Source organism: Octopus bimaculoides, chromosome 1 (genome assembly GCF_046866305.1).
Source record: "Octopus bimaculoides isolate indiv1 chromosome 1, ASM4686630v1, whole genome shotgun sequence".
NCBI classification, from domain to species: domain Eukaryota; kingdom Metazoa; phylum Mollusca; class Cephalopoda; order Octopoda; family Octopodidae; genus Octopus; species Octopus bimaculoides.
In genome coordinates, this window is record NC_142928.1 from 153,688,569 (window position 1) to 153,706,197 (window position 17,629).

At 32.8% G+C, this 17,629-nt stretch overlaps 1 protein-coding gene across 8 annotated transcripts in view; it reads right to left on the reverse strand.

Annotated features, from left to right (window-relative positions):
• The window catches only part of LOC106873108 (protein Obscurin), a 159,782-nt gene that overhangs the window by 56,410 nt on the left and 85,743 nt on the right, over nt 1-17,629 (reverse strand). For all 8 annotated transcript variants that reach the window (XR_016243698.1, XR_001409839.3, XR_008265146.2 and 5 more), the window contains exons 7-11: nt 15,886-15,975; nt 12,775-13,074; nt 3,788-3,901; nt 3,192-3,479; nt 1,478-1,759 (exon numbers count right to left, since the gene is read on the reverse strand). Coding sequence is in view for 3 of the 8 variants with exons in the window: in XM_014920336.3 (XP_014775822.1) it covers nt 1,478-1,759; nt 3,192-3,479; nt 3,788-3,901; nt 12,775-13,074; nt 15,886-15,975 (1,074 nt within the window). In the remaining 5 variants the exon portion in view is untranslated. The remainder of the gene's footprint in view (nt 1-1,477; nt 1,760-3,191; nt 3,480-3,787; nt 3,902-12,774; nt 13,075-15,885; nt 15,976-17,629) is intronic.

The following is a 17,629-nucleotide window of genomic DNA, read 5'->3' on the forward strand; positions in this document are numbered from 1 at the left end:
TGTGTGTGTGTGTGTGCACCTCATGTGACAGTGGTAAACAAGTGTCACCCTCATACAAGTGGTGTTGTTCATTTCCAATTTTCCAGGGAATCATTTCCACTCATGAGAGAAAATACCTTGGAAACAAGTAATGTAGGTCACAAGAAAGATATTTGGGTGTAGAAAATCTACAATGATGATGATGATGAAACTTATATCAATAACCTAGCATACAAAATTAGGTTTCAATAGGAAAGTCATGATGAATATTTAAGTATACATATGTTGGTAATTTTAAAATCCATTAGTCAAATAATCTTAATTACAGAATATTTTTTATAATCTGAAACGTAATTTTCAAATAAATATTTTTAGTTTTCTCTACAAAAGTATCAGCAAACTTTTATTTTAAACATACCAGCAAGGAACATACTGCTTGACCATATAACATGCTGGAGATAACCAAGCCTTCTCCAAATTATATTCTAGCATTTTAAAAAGAGAAACAGTTAATGAAGTCCCAGATGCTCCTAAAAAAAACAGGATGGTCATAACTGGAACACCTTTGATCATACTTCTGCTGGATCAGAGCTAGACTGGAACTACAACAGTAGCAGCAATAACGGATCTTTATGGTTTGACGGCCAACACTTGTTTTCTTAACGAAACACTTTCAAACTTGGGATACTGGTAGAATGTGTCATATAAAACATCTTTTTCTCTTAGCCTTCTTAACAAAAATTACTTCTTAATAAGTTATTTCATGTTAAAGTTGTCGTATTTTTGTAATTTCAACCAATCACTGACGTCTATTCAGCTGAATACAGTTAGTGCTGTTCGGTGTCAAGTGTGTTATTCCCTGTTTAATTATATCATTATTCCCTAGTAAGGGTTTAGGGTTTTAGGGTTAGGGTTCGGGTTTTAGAGTTAGGGTTAGGGTTTTAGGGTTAGGGTTAGGGTTATGGTTATGAGTTATAGGGTTAAGGTTAAGGTTATGGCAAAAATAATCATAACCCTAACCGTAATCCTAAAACTAACCCTAACTCTAAAACCCGAACCCTTACCCTAAAACCCTAAAGCTAAAACCAGTACAAACGTACGAACGATGTCATAAATAACAGTGACAAACGAAATATATACTGCTGATAGTTGTTGTTGACAACGGATAGTTTTTGTTGACAAACAACGGCACTAATTTTATTCAAGAGAAAAGATCCCCTGACACCGTTGTTTACATTCCACGGCGTAATTGTTTTCACCTCAATAGACGTCAGTGATTGGTTGAAATTACCGAAATACGACAATTTTTTACATGAAATAACTTCGACTATAAAATTTTTTATCTGTTCTATAACACAAAATATACAAGTATTCGAAGTTTGAAAGTGTTTCGGTACCAAAAACACTACATAAAAAAATGTTGGCCGTCAAACCATAAGGATCCGCAATAACAACAAAACAAATAATTTTAACTTCTATTGAACTAAAAATAACTTACCTGACACTTCTATCTCAGCCATTGTAAATGTTTTCCCTCCTTCATTTTCAGCAAAGCATTCATAAGTACCAGCATCATTGATGTTAGCATCATCAAAGACTAAACTCCATTGACCAGGTGACTCATACTGGACATGCACTTTAGATGTTTCTATCAGAGGTTGTCTGTTCTTACTCCAATATACACATGGATATGGAATTCCATCAATGTGACAATTTAATGAACCACAGCTGCCACTTACTAAAAAGATGTCTTGGAGTGGTTTTGTAATTGTTGGTGGTTCTAATAAAGAGATAAAATTAACAAAACTAAGAATGAATAGAAACATTAATGAAGAAATACATTTCCTATTAGGAAATATACTTCAGGAAATAATCATCAAATTTCTATTTAACTAAATTTTTAATAACTGTAATTATTTATTTTATATCACAATTGGTGAACAATAGTATTGCTGATCACAGGTTTCCAATGAACCAATCACTGGTTCATTGTATGCCTGACAGTGTGACAAGATATACCTGCAGTATTTTGTATAACAGCTATCAGAGGAAACTTTGCTCATGCAATGCTCATTGTTTGGTTTGCTAACTGATGCTTATATCTGTTGCCAATAATGCACATGTGTGTGTGTAGTGGGGTGCCTCTCTGTCTTGAAATCATGTGTCAGATGTAAAAGTGTGATGCCAACAGTCAGAGTCGTTCATCACCCACCTCCCATGAAAACAAGTCTGGTCATGAGAAAATATCACTTTTCTGAGAAACAAGTGAAGGCTGGCAACAGGAAGTGCATCCAGCCATAGAAAAATCTGTCTCAGAAAATTCTGTTTGACTCATGCAAGCATGGAAAAGGGAACATCAAAATGATGCCGACATATATATGATGGACTTCTGCACAGTTTCCATCTACCAAACCCTCTTCACACTATATTGATCAACCCAAGGCTACAATGACAGACATTGGCCCAAAGTGTTGCCCAGTAGGACTGAACTCACAACATCATTGTTGCGAGGCAAACTTCTAAAAAAACAGTTATCTTCATGATGCTTGTTAATGCAGCTCAAAATAAAAGTAGAATTGACTTATAACTTCCTTTCTATCATTTTATTTTATTTTAAAATAAATCTTAACTATTTTCTAGTGTAGAAAATTTGTGGTAAATATTTGAAACATGCATATACCACTCTCTTTACATTTGTTTTATTTTATGCATGGAAATTCAATATAAAATGACAATAATAATGTGTGCTATAAAGTATACTACCATCATCATCATCATCGTTTAACGTCCGCCTTCCATGCTAGCATGGGTTGGACGATTTGACTGAGGACTGGTGAAACCGGATGGCAACACCAGGCTCCAATCTAATTTGGCAGAGTTTCTACAGCTGGATGCCCTTCCTAACGCCAACCACTCAGAGAGTGTAAAAGTATACTATAGAGTATTAAAAATTATTATTGTACGTATACAGCCTCCTTGATATTACTGTAAAATAAAGCAAAAGTAAAAAAGGCAAACATTTGTTTTCAATGAACATTATTACTCTTCCATGAAGTGGTTTATACAATTTCAACATGCAATCTCAGTTTAAGTCATTTGCCAAATAAGTACAACTCTGAAATTTTTGTAATGCAACTTCTGGTAAATGTAGTTTGGTATCACATTCAAAACTCAAGAAACAATATTAATAGTTTATGTATTATTAGGCATACCTGCTAAGTGTAGAGTAACTGTCTGGCAGGCAAAGCCTACTTCATTTTCAACATAGCACTTGTAATCACCACAATCTTCCCATGACATGTTTGGAAATTCCAATGTTACAGTTCCATCTACCTTAACAGAAGATGAGTATCGGTCACCATGTTCAATCTTGTTATCCTTAAAATACCAAGAAGCTTTAGGAGCTGGATATGATTGTATTTTCAACTCAATCTTTCCATTACTACATTCTGTTGCATACTGAGGGACTCCTTCTGGAGTAAGGAATTCTGGAGTTTGTGCTGGAAATGTAAAACAATGACAATATAATAAGCAAATAAAGTCAAACTAAAAGCAGAAAAATCTAAGTAACTTTGAGTTAACAGCTAATCTTCAGGAAAATATCAGAAGTATATCATTGCATGGAAAGCAGAATTTATTATTCTTAAAACAAATATTTCAATTTTTTTTTTTTTTTTTTTTTTTGTATTTGCAACTTCGTTAAATTGCTACACATTGTATTGCATTGAAACAAATATAGTTCCCATGAGCAATGGAATAACATGGAAAATGTATTTCGCACTATGATAAGAAAAGTGTTGTTACTTACGGGTTTTGAATTCCGAATCGAAAAAGGAACTAGCATCATCTGGAGAGAGTAGATCTGGACTCATTAAAATGGAACTTTCAGTTGAAAGCTGCCTTTGCAGTTGTTTCAAATAATCTAAAAAGAGAGAAAATTAATTCAAGTCTTCTTAATACCATCCTATCTTAGATGCCTCAACGAAAATGTTCATATTTAAAGAAAATCTTAATCAAAATCTCATAGCATAGTGAAATTTCATGTTTAACACCAACATGATATCTACCAACATATAAAGATACACATATTTTAGTAAATCTTTCAAAATATCTTACTAATGCTGAAAATTAATTGTAACACATTATCTGTTTCTTAGAAATATAGTCACAAAAATACTATTCAATTGAGACTCATTTTATGGATGTGTAATTTTTAGATCTAAAACTACATCTGTGTTTTAACTTGTTCTACCTTCCATGAATATGAAGAGGTGAATGCAAGTGGGATACATCAACCATCCAGCGAGCAGAAGAATAGACCTTCAATAAGGAAAGAATATGTTAGACCTTGGAAGACTTTTGACCATGTCTACTCAAGCCAGTTAACCTGGAGATAAACAGCAACGATTTCTATTTGGGATCTACAATACAAGTTCTATTCTTTGATAATTTTTACCATATAGTTTGTATTTGATAATATATTTTGCCGTCGTTATCATCATCATCATCATCATCATCATCATCATCATCATCATCATCATCATCATCATCATCATCAATTTACATCTACTTTCCAAGCTGGCACTGGTTGGACAGGTCAATATGATTTTCATTCAGAGTTGCTGCTCTGATAGATAAGTCAAAGGACTATGTCTTGCTCTTATTCTGTTTTAAGTATGAATTCTACAGCTGTATGCCTTTCCTAACACTAATCACTTTACATAGTGTACTGGGTGTATTTTGTCAGGATACCAGAGAAGTGCCATGTCCTCAACAGGACAAGACTGAAAATTCTCTTGATCATATGATGGCTCCTTTTATTTGTTAAATCAGTGAATGAAGTACTATTTGTTATTTTGTAGCATTAGTACTAATGAAGTTATGTACCCAAGTGATAAAAGAGACCTTTTCATTCATTCAAGACATAAAGCCAACAGAAAACGTTGATCACAGAATATGGAGTAAAGTGAGATGGATAACCTATAATTGACTCTTTCTTCAGTGTAACAAAACCAATGAACATATCCACATTGCTCTCTTACTGCTGAATAAAGTTCTTTCTTATATTTCTTATATTTCAGTTTTAGTTTCTTGTTCACCAATTTTTGTTACATCGGTCTTGTTTATCCCGCCATCTTATTATTGTTCACAGTTTCTTTTCTGTGACCTTTCAGAATCAACATTTAATATTAATGATCTTATAAAGATAATAACATCATGCAATTTTGTTTGTTTTTGCTGTATTGTTGCTTGGTCTTCTACATTCTTATAAGCATAATACATATTCATGAGAATATCAAGCTATTCTTAACTTGCTTCTATTTTTCTCTGCTCCTCAAGAGACAAGCTCCAAAATAACTTCCAGAAAGGAAAAAACAATAATTCCTCTTCAAAAGTAAACCAGTCAGGATCAAGAGCATAATTTCTCATCTTCATGTTGACCTTGACACCTGACTACCAGCATCAAATACAAAATGACAACATTACAACTTTGAATAGCAATTTAATAAAAACACCTATAAAGTATTTCATGAAATATTGAGTTTGATGAAGAGGCAAAAAACATTTCACAATCAATTCAGCTAGTCGAGATATGAAAAGCAGGTCATAATAAACAGATAAGAAGAAAATGACAAAAACGAATTCAAGAAAAAAATCATATTAACATTTCATATTGAAAAAATTGAAATCTACTAAAAAGAAAATAAAGAAATGAAAATTCCAAATGACTACAATACAACAGAGTCACAGAAAACAGAAATAGAATGGTAGAAAGATTAGAGGACTACCAAAAACTAGGTTTCAATGACAGGAATATCAATGACCCTACAAAAGATGATAACATTGAATTTATAATGGCTACAAGTTCTAAAAATTACATTATATGAATGAGAACATACAATCAAGAGAAGTAAAGCCCCAGGACAATATAACAGGAGAAGTTATGTTAAAGTTACTTTCTAAACTCTTCATTGAATACTGAATGAAAACCAAAATCCTTAAAAGTTGGTAGAATATAATAAGCACTTTATTGCACATAAAGGCAGATAGAAAAGGCTTATATAGCTAGAAGTCTTCTGAGCACCATATACGAAATATTCACAAAGCTCAATATAGAGTATTAGAGACAAGTATAGATGGAAATATGACACATATATAGAAGGACAGCTGTACAAAAAAGTAAGATACACTGAAAGTAAATAGAACTTGGGGAAAGCAGGGACCAGGTGAGCCACGGAACAAAATAACGAAAACTGATTTGAAGATGGTGTATCGCACAAAAGAGACGACAAAGACATCATTAACAATGGGGACACAGTGCAGGCGAAAATCAGTGCATCTGAGGAAGTGGATATCTCCTACCCATTGTACCATGCCTCCAGTGTAGCTAGGGATATTACTGGACCTTTCTGACCCTCTCTCATTCTTATCATCCTACCTTTATCAGCTATATGAAAATCACTTTAGATCTGCATGTACTCTACATGCTTTACCATTCTCCTTTTATACTCCTTCACAACCCACCCATCCTAGGGTCACTTGTTAATAACATTCATCATTCATCCTTCAGTCCAAGCATTTAACCTCTTCTATTACTATCAATCAGCTTCTCATCCCATCACTTCACTTAATCAGTTTCTATCTTCTTACTCCAATTACTCTGTTTCTACCATTACACTTTTGCCCCTTTCACCCACCCATCATGCTATTTCTCTGTCATTGCTCTCTTCTGCTAGCTCCCTAAGTCATGTAGCTTTAGATAAATAAACTTGATAGAATGGTGAAAGATTCTCTATTCTTATGAGTATCACTTGAAGGTCTACTCTGACACCTCATCAACCACTATTTTATCACTTTCTAGCTTCACCCCTGTCACTCCCACCTTCTCTTGTATTATGCGAATGACTATGTAGATCCTCTACAGCCAGAAACTGGTTCTGTTCTGCCTCTTTCTTTCATACTTTAACCCCTCATCTAGCAGCATGGTGCCACCTTCCTCTCTACTGTAGCCCCAGCCAGTTAAAGATAATCATGGCCTGATGTTGCATAGCAATCTCACTAGTACTGATGCCATGAATAAAAGCACCTGATACATGTTGTAAAGGTGTTAGCATTAGGAAGGGTATCTAGCTGCAAAAGTCATGCCAAAGTAAACACTGGAACATAATGCAGTCCTGGGACCCATCAAATCCTGTCAAACTGCCCTACACATGCTATCCTGGAGCATAGGTGTTAAATGATGATGACTTATGTGTACATGTATGAATGTATGAGAGTGTGTGTATGTGTGATTGTGTGTATGTATGTATGTATGTATGTATGTATGTATGTATGTGTGTATGTATGTATGTACGTATGTATGTATATATGTGTGCATGTATGTATGTGCATGGTTGTATATGCATGCATGTGTATGGAATACGAACAAAATATACAGAAGATATAATTATATCAACACTATCCTTTGCATTATCTCTAACACCATGACCATCCTCGTTATCACATTACTACCATCAACACTTCCACCACTACTACTATAACTACCACCACCAACACAACCACTAATGCCATTACATTTTCTAAAAATACAAACTTTATTATAATCCTCTTTCAAATGCCAGAATGTTCATCCTGGGTGGTATGAATATCCAGGAAAACCTTCCTCCATTTTAACGATTATTGTTTAATCCTTAGAACACAGGTTTAACTACTTCATTCCAGTATTTGAGAGCATCTAGCACTGATCACTCTGCAAGGATTTGATAGAGTTCTTAGAGTAACAAGTGAAATACTTTGTAGTATGTATTCTGAGTTCAAGTCAAGTATTATATCTTAAACTTTGCCTTTCCTCCTTTAAAGGCTGATAAATAAAGTACCAGTTTAAGGTGATGGTTTTATAGAAACAGTAGAGCATCAGATGGGATGTCATGCAGCATTTATCCCAGCTCTTTATATTCTGAGTTCAAAACCTGTTGCTATCTATTTAGGGGTAGACTTAATCTAATACTTGGTTTAACACTGCAGCTTGGTCCTTAGGTCCTATAGCAGAGCTCACTGTGTTACCAGTGTTTAGACCAGGTATTCAGTTTAAGGATTCTTTTCCATCATCTCAGAGGCCCTTTGAAGAGCAATGGCCATGACCCTTCACTAAGATAAAAAAGAAAAATACTGAAATACACCAGTGTTAAGTTCTCTTAGCTTGACTGTGAAGTAGCATATGCTACAGCAACTTTTCTTTCAACTATGCAGCATTATATATTCATACAAATATCATTTCTTTGAAACAACTTCTGCATGCATTGTGTTGTTTTCTTAGGTAATTTGCACACAGCTTGCCAGTGAAGTTTTAACTGCATATCATTTAGGTTACATTCAACTCTTTTTTTCTCAATTAATTTTCTGTTTATCTCATACAGCTTTCATTACTACATACTACCACATTCCTTTAATATGTGTCATCATGTGTCATCATGTGTCATATAAACTATCCAGTCAACAAAAAAGGGAATTCCTTTGGTACCAACATAGGCATCAATTCCTTTCATATCTATGTGCTACACATACCACAGTACAATTCCTATATTTAACCAGTCAAACAAACACAATAATAATAATGATGAAAATAACAGCAACAACAACAACAACAACAACAACAATAATGATAATAATAATAATAATAATAATAATAATAATAATAATAATAATAATAATAATAATAATAATAATAATAATAATAATAATAACAACAACAACAGCAGCAACAATAGTAATAATCATAATGATAATAATAAAATGGGAAAATAAGCACTCCAGTGATGAAAGGAGAATTTTATAAGTAGAGATATCTACTTCCCTCCTATATTTCACAATAATGAAATGTTATTGAAGAGCAGGCTTTTATTTTAGTTTTTCAAGTTTTATACTAAAGATCAACTTTACTCACAAAAAGCAGTTGGTTATCTTTTCAAATGACAATGGTAATACCATCTTTATTGCTTAATTACTTCTGCTCTATCAGCCTTTGGTAGGCTCCTTAATTAGTTAATCAGTGGACAAGAAATTATAGTATACAGCATAGTCTCCAGTTTTACCCTTTTGCTGAAGCATATTCAACAATGTAATTCATCATATAATGTCCATGGAGACATTATATTACTAAAGACTGAACTTCCATAAAATTTACCATTTATAAAGAAGCAAATGCCACTTAATGAAGATCACTAAAACCCATGTTAGCTTATCATCTAAAACTAATTTGATAGTAGCTTAATAATAGTAAGAAGCTATTGTATGTAATTGTTTTCAAACATTTAGTGAACTCAAGCAAATTTAAGCAAGCCTAACTCCTTCAGGATTTTATTAATTTGATAAAATTAAATTAGATTGATCACAGCATTTTTAGATCCAAGTCTAACCACAATTCCTTAATGAAGTTTCACATGAAATGAAAGGTTTCCTAAAAACATTGCCATTGAATTTGAAACTTTTCAACTTCAATGATAATAACCTAATAGGGAACTCATTGGATAATGTAGTTTATCCATCCACACCAGTTGACAGTTCATTACTCTCATATAAATGGTTTTGCCTGAAACATTAGTCTTATCTTCTTCCTAAGAGCATAACATTTATTCTACAGTTTGAATTATTTATATTACTTTTACTTCTTACTGCTTGCCAATGCATATCACTTGTCCTTGTGTTCTACTGTTTTTACACTGTTATTTTATGGTTAGCTGCTTTATATGTATATTTTTATTTCCAAATTTTAATCCAAAGAGATGAGGCAGTACCCATAACCTTCACAGGCATTTATATGATCTCTCTAGTTGATGATCAGCTTGAATGTCTGCTGTGAAAAAGTTGCTAAGGAGACAGCTTCATTAGGTTGAAGTTTTAAAGATAAAATTATCAATGCAGTATTTGTGGAATGTGACATGTTAGGAATGTCTCATAACTGAATGCTGAAACACACGAGAGATAATAGCATGTGGATCAGAGAAAGCCAAATTGATACATTATAATGAAGTGTTTCCCAAGAAACTTCAAACTAAATAAAAATACTCAAAGCTCATAAAGGAATGTCTTTACAGAAGGCCAAGATTTTGTGGAAATGATCTCTCATTTGACTCTCATTAGGGACATATACATTATTTCCTGTTTGAACTATATTTCTTATAATTTGTATATAGCTAAGTTTCAAAATCTTGCCATTGCACAAGTGTTCTAAATTGCAGAGCTTGTGATTATCATTTGCAATATTCTTCTGTTGCAAAACACAAAATTCTTAAAATTATCTCTGAAATTGTTGGCAAAATATTGTGATTAGTGTCATTCATAATGGCTTTTTTTATTTTATAGCAATAATAAACAGATCGCCAATAGCAAGTGTTGTATATTAAAGAGTAATTTTTGAGCAAGATCAGTTGTGTCCAACATTGGTTCTAAATCATAAGTATTTTGTATCCTTCATGTTGTTAATGTCTTTAGGAAAAAGGTTGAATGTAAGATATTGTCTTCTTCCTTCTACAATCCCCAAACTGACTTGCTAAAATTAGAAGTCAAATACAGTCATTGTTTACCCTAGTGCCTTAAAAATGAATCAATATAATGGATAAAATAGTTTTGATTATAATATGACAAAAAGGGTGAGTTGGTCATGATTTGATTGCTAGTGAAATAATATAAATTTGATAGACAAGAAAGTGAAGATATTCGTAAAATGGAAATACTACAGAGAATTATTGAGAACATAATGTTAAAGAACAGACAAAGAAAACTTTACTATCTACCAGTCATTTGAGAAATGTAAAATGTATAATTATATAGAAAGCTAAACAAAGTAAAAATTTTTGAAGGAAAATCTAGAAACTAAATATTTATTAACTATAGGGATAAAACATGCTTACACAAATACAGTTGATGAAAGCATCTATTACAAATGAACAGTCTGAAAAGAAGTAAACCACATCACAAAAGGAATACAGTATATTTTCAAAGAGTGTAGGTAGATTTAATAATTGGTGTGTAATTAATTAGAGTATTTACTAAAGGAATACATATAGACAGAGAGAGAGAGAAAGAGAGGTCAGGAGAGAGAGAGAGAGAGATGTATATTTATTTACTCTGGCTCTAAAAGAAAGAAGCTGCTATTGTTGGAAATTCAATGGCTTTAGTGGAAATGGACAAATTATTACCAGTAACTAATAGTTACTGTATTTTATGAACCAACAAGCTACATAAGCTGCTTATTAGCAACCATGATTAGAATTAGAACTAAAGGTAATCATATGACAGAAGATATCTTTGTTGCTGTAGGTTTGTTAATACTGGGTATGAGATGTGATACATTAAGTATTATTGGGGCATGTGTGTCCATAGTAACATAACACATTTGCCCATAACATAAGAGATTGATGGATGAGAACTGCAAATATAAGAAGAGCCCTCCTGAAGAGTGGAATGAACCAAAGTGTTGGATATTGAGATTAGTTTCAGTGTGGTCAAAAAGGTAATGAAAGAAAAGATAAAGAAAGCTACATTTTATCATAGAAATGCTAAAAATATCTGTGATATGTCTCCAATGACTGGTATTATAAGCTACTAAATAAATATACACTGGGAGAGAAAGAGAGAAAACTGAAATGAAAATCTCTGGAGAGATAAAAATTACAAAGCCCTCAAGGAGATAGTCCAAGTTTTGAAAGAAGCTGAGTTCATAGAAATGTTATTGCATGACATGGTTCCCTTAGATAATATTTAATTTGAGCTTATAGGAGGACAATGAAGAACAAATGCCTCTTTCAAGTGAAAGTTATTTTCCAGTATGTATTTCAGCTTTTAGATTAGATTCACGGTGACCTTACATGTTATAAGAGACAACTTAAAGGGCTTGGCATCAAGAAAGCAGCTGACTGTAAAAAGTCCCATCCAGCCCATTCCAGTATAGAAAATCATCATCATCATCATCATCATTAACTGTCTGTCTTCCATGCTGGCATGAGTTAGCAGGATCTGACAAACCAGAGGGCTACACTGAGCTCCAATATCTGCATTGGTGCTCATTGGATACTGTCCAACCGTCCAATCTATATGAATACAAAAACAATGGTGGTGATGATGATGAATTACAAAAACAAATATTTATAAGAATAACAGACTGCTTTAACAAGTTATTATACTTTGCATTTGTCTTCCTCAAATAATGATTTCCTTTAGTTCTGTTTAAAGTTAGGTGTTTATTAATAACTCAGAATAGTTGTCTAATTTATGTACAGGATTGGGGTTTAAGATTTAATGTTGACAAATTTAGTGAGCTACTAGTTGTTCCTCAAATCTCTGTTCTCTACCTTTTTCTATATGTATTAATACTAGATGAAGTAAGGGAGAATTTTCAAGTTTAAATGTTCATAGAAACATTTTATATGCTGATAAAATGTTTCTTATTGCAGAATTTTTCAAAAAGCTTCACAGAAAGTTACAGACATGGTGAAACAGTGTAATATCCAAAACCTGAATAAAAACACACATTTTCCACTTTTCTCTTCAGCCATACATATTGACATGAATTCTCCTCCCAGGCTAAGCTCAATCCTTCCTTCTTTAAGCATCAGCACTCTGGATTACCCTTCTGTGCTTATTTTCTGTACAAATGTCAACTAGTAACTGTCCAAACTGAATATTAACTACATCAGTCTCACCAGACTCAGACAACCAAAACAAATTAAGGGCTTGGTCCATTTTTCTTGATTAAAATCACAAACAAATACAAATAAAACTTATAGAATACTTTACCAATTTCCCTGTGTAAAGTTGCTGGTAGTGAAGGATCACTGGTACCAAATTCATTGGCTGCTCTGACTCTGAACATATAATCTTGCTCAGAATTAAGGTCACTTAAAGTATGGGTGGTCTCTGTTATCCCTGAAGCAACAGAGTTCCATTGAAGTGCTGGTGGTTCACGTATTTCAATGACATATGTAATGCAACAGTTTTTAGCATAAGATGGAACACGGGCAGGTTTCCAACTCAAGATAAGACTGCTTCCAGATTCTTCAGTAATTTTTGGACGACCCTTTGGAGCCCTAGGAGGACCTTAAATAATTGAAAAATATATATTAAATTTAGAAATTTTCAAAACATTAACAAGCAATTATATAAAGTGAAGTTGTAGAAGTCTTAATTTTAATCAAATTTCTAAAAGAAAGATAATTATAAAAACTGTTACTGAAAATATGATGAAAATAAAAACCAGTTCTGATTGGATAGCCATTCTAAAGTTAAAAATTAACTTCATTGTCTTAATGAAATTAACAGAGCCTAATTTAATAATGAAGAATAATAACGCTTTAAATCATATTATGTAAGTGCAATGTAGCCATAAATCTATTCAATTTTCATAATGAAAAATTTAAGAGAAATATATTTTATGTACAATATATTGCAGCTTGTAAACAATATTATCATTGGTTATAGGTTTTTAATGAGCTAGCAATTGGTCTACTAAATGTATGATGGCAAGTGTAACAATGGAGTATTTGTAACTTAATGCGGAACAAATACAATAAGGGACTTTGTCAAAACAGAACCAGTTATTTGGTTTTCTCACAATGCTACATAATAGATAGGGCTCAAACCAATATGACTGAGAAGCAAATTTTTTAACCACATATGCAAAATTATATAATTTTGTACGTATTTTTTCTTGGTCTACATTATCTTATGTGTTTTTCATTTTACAAGACAACAGGGTGTGGTTTGAGGGTGATTTGGCTGTTATTTGCATTGGCTTGAGTGATCATGTAAAGAATTCATTGTTAGCTTGTTTAGTTATTATATTACCCCCAGTAGTGGCCTTCATATTTTATTACAATTTCATTCACATCTAGAAAATATTATAATTCATACACATCTAGAATATATTATAGAGATCATCCCAGTACTAATTGGTACTTAATTTTATCAACCCTGGAAGGCTGAAATGAAAAGTTAACCTCATAGGGACTTGAATTCAGAACATGAAAGATTATATCTAAATGTTGCAAGGCATATAGTCCAACTGATTCTTCCGGTTACCCATCACTGATATGCAGTGGTATGTTCTCAGTGAAGTGAGTCAGAGATGTAGTTTTAATTTTCAGCTACTACAACTTATGGTTTAAAAATATTTGTTTTAATCAACATTTACACTTGGTATTTGAATGTAAAAAAGATCAAAATTTCAAATAGTGTAAATAAAACTTTTACCAAACTTTCATTCAAATTTTAATAATTCAGTATTTAGACTACTCTTTGGCTTCATTTGACTATTATTAGGCTACCTCCTAGTTACATTTTAGATAGATTTAGACTACATTTTGACAACACTTACATTCAGTCCGCACTTTGTCTATGTTGGACTATAATTTTGTAACACTGGTTACACTTAAGTTTCTCTTAAGCTACATTTTGATTTCATTTTGGCTATATGGGTTCTAGTCATTGGTTACACTTAAGCTACACTTAGACTACACTTGGTTAAACTTATGCTACTCTTTGACTACACTTTGGGTGTATATAACTATAATTTGGTTACATTTAAATTACTTTTAAACTCATTTTTTTGGCAATATTTTGGCTACATGTAGACTACTCTTTAGCTACACTTAAGCTACATTTATGTTACACTTAGGCTACACTTTTGTTACAGTCAACAAAATGTATCAGGTCATCCCATAAGTTTTGTCCGATTTTACCTTTTTTAAAGTTGAATGAAATTTAATAGTATTTTAGAATGTCTAATGAAATTAAAAATTATTTTTATGCATTTGTGGACATTTAAACTAATTAAATATTATTTTACAGAATAATAGAATTAAAATTTCTTTGATTAAAATCCTTTCTTTCCATACAACTGTTCATCATCATCTTCAACAACTTGGAAAGGTTCCTAAACTTGGAAAATGGGTGCCTCATGAATTGTCTGAAAGCAACCACAAATCTCAAGTTGACATCTGCTCTTCTCTCCATTCTTGTGAACTCATTTCACCCTTTTTGGATAGACTTGTGAATGATGATGAAAAATGGATCTTCTATCAAAATGATAAACGTCATAAACAGAAGCTTGGTAAAAGGGAAAAAGCTCAACTACAACCAAGAAGGGAACTTCATGGGAAAAAGGTTCTTCTCTCTATCTGGTGATATTGCAAAGGCGTAATTCACTTTGAATTGTTACTATCTAGTGCAACAATCAATGCTCAAGTCTACTGTCAGCAATTAGAGCGTTTGAACCAAGCTTTGAATAAAAAAAAAGACCCGCTTCAGTGAATCGAAAAGGAGTGATGTTTCATCAGGACAATGCATGACCCCACACTGCAAAGATCACTTCACAGAAGATCGAAGAGCTTGGTTGGGAAAAAATTTCTCATCCATCTTATTCTCCCAGCCTTGCTCCTTCAGACTACCATTTGTTTCATAGTTTACAGAATCATTTGGGAGACATAAATTTCGCAAGCCAGAAGGTGGTCAAAACTGATATTTCAGAGTTCTTCGCTTTGAAACCAAAAAGCTTTTACATTGATGGGATTAAAAAGCTTGTAAACAGATGGAAGGAAGTCATAAATAATCAGGGAAAGTACATTGATGATTAAATTTCAATTAATTATAACATTTGATCACTTGTTTTCTTTATTCATAATTCGGACAGAACTTATGGGATAACCTGATAATAAAATATTGCTTCACAGAATCTAGAAAAATCTTGGTAACTTAAAAAAATTGATGTAAATACAATATAATCAGCATTTATCATCTGAAGCAAACTAGAAAGCCAGACATTTCTCAAATTCACCAGAAATCAGTATTTCACTTTACAAAGTGTCATTGTCAAGTACAATAATAGGAGATATTTCTTTTTAAAATACTTACTGATCATAACCATAGGATCATTAAATGTGACAGATGGTAGAAGAAGCTTTTCAACTTTCTCTTCCTCCATTGATGTTGATGGAGTAGGTGCTGAATATTAAATAAAATCATTGAACTTGTAATATTTAAATAGTCAGGAATATATTTGAAATCATCAGACACATATGACAGCATGAAGAATATAATAATAGTCAGCTTTCTATACACATAAACTTCTTTTTTTATCAAATTTCGAATTGTTAACCACCTTCTTTTTTACACACCCAAACACACGCACACATATATATATATATGTATATATATATATATTAAAACGTAAAACGAAAACATTAAAACGTAAAATGAAAACAGATATATAGATAGATAGATAGATAGATAGATAGATAGATAGATAGATAGATAGATAGATAGATAGATAATTATCTTTTACAGTATTGTCAACTTCACATCCTATTTATCTTGAGTAGCATCTTGGTGATATTGGGTAAAAATCAACTTTCAGAAATCTGTCTCCTAAATAATAATCATTTTTCATTCTGTTTTTAGTCTGCAATTTATTCTGGAGAATACTTATCAATTTTTCCATATATGTGTAGTTTTTAATATTTCAAGTTCTTAACACTGACAACATTTTATATATAAAAAAAAAAGATGACATTTTGCAATGCCCATTAGTTTAGGAAAAAGTAAAAGAGAACAAAGATATTTTTTTCTTGTTAATGGGTATTTTTTTACAGTTCACTTTTCTCTCTTTTTGTGTTTCATCCAGTGTATTGTGCATGCACTTTTACAAGGGTAAGCTGAAAAGTTCATAGGCTGACTATGAAGGAATGTTGCTAGAGCTGTGAAACCTTGCATGCATTAATCTCAACCCTTCTCATTAATAACTGTATTATTTCTTTTGAGATGAACTGACATCTACCTGTTAAAAAAAGACTGCTTCAAAAGTAACTAGAATCGACTTCTCGTGAAAATGGGCAAAATTTGGCATTGTGGTGTTATCAAGTACCTACAGAAAAAGGGTTTAGCCCCTAATGACATTCATGCTGATATGATTGCTACAATATAGGATGAGATTCCAGCTTTATCAACAGTGCAAAAGTGGACAGCTGAATTTAGCAGAAGGGAAAGTCTCAAAATTGACCCAAGGTCTGGACATCCTGCAACTGCCACCACCAAGGAAAACATTGATCATGTTCATCATATGACAATATACGACAGGCAATTGACTATAAATCAAATAGCCAAAGCTATTAACATATCCCATGAGAGAGCTAAGGATATTCTGCACAAGGAAACTTGGCATTTTTTTCTTGTTTCAGTCATTAAACTGTGGCCATGCTGGGGCACTGCCTTCAAGAATTTTTAGTTGAATGTATCAACCCCAATACTTACATTTTTAAAGTTTGGTACTAATTCTATCATTGGCTTTTGCCAAACAGCTCTAGTTGTCAAGTGGTGGTTAGGGGATAACATAGACAGAAACATACACACACACACATATATCTATATATACATAACAAGCTTCTTTCAGTTTCCATCTGCCAAATCCATTCACAAGGCTTTGGTTGGCCTGAGGCTATAGTAGAAGACACTAGCCCAAGGTGCCATGCAGTGGGACTGAACCTAGAACCATGTGGTTGGGAAGTAAGCATGATGAATGTTTCTGCTCAGTGAGTGCCATATCTTCTGACAGCTGACCAAAAGCACACCAGGCTGATCACATCATGGAAAAATCTGACAT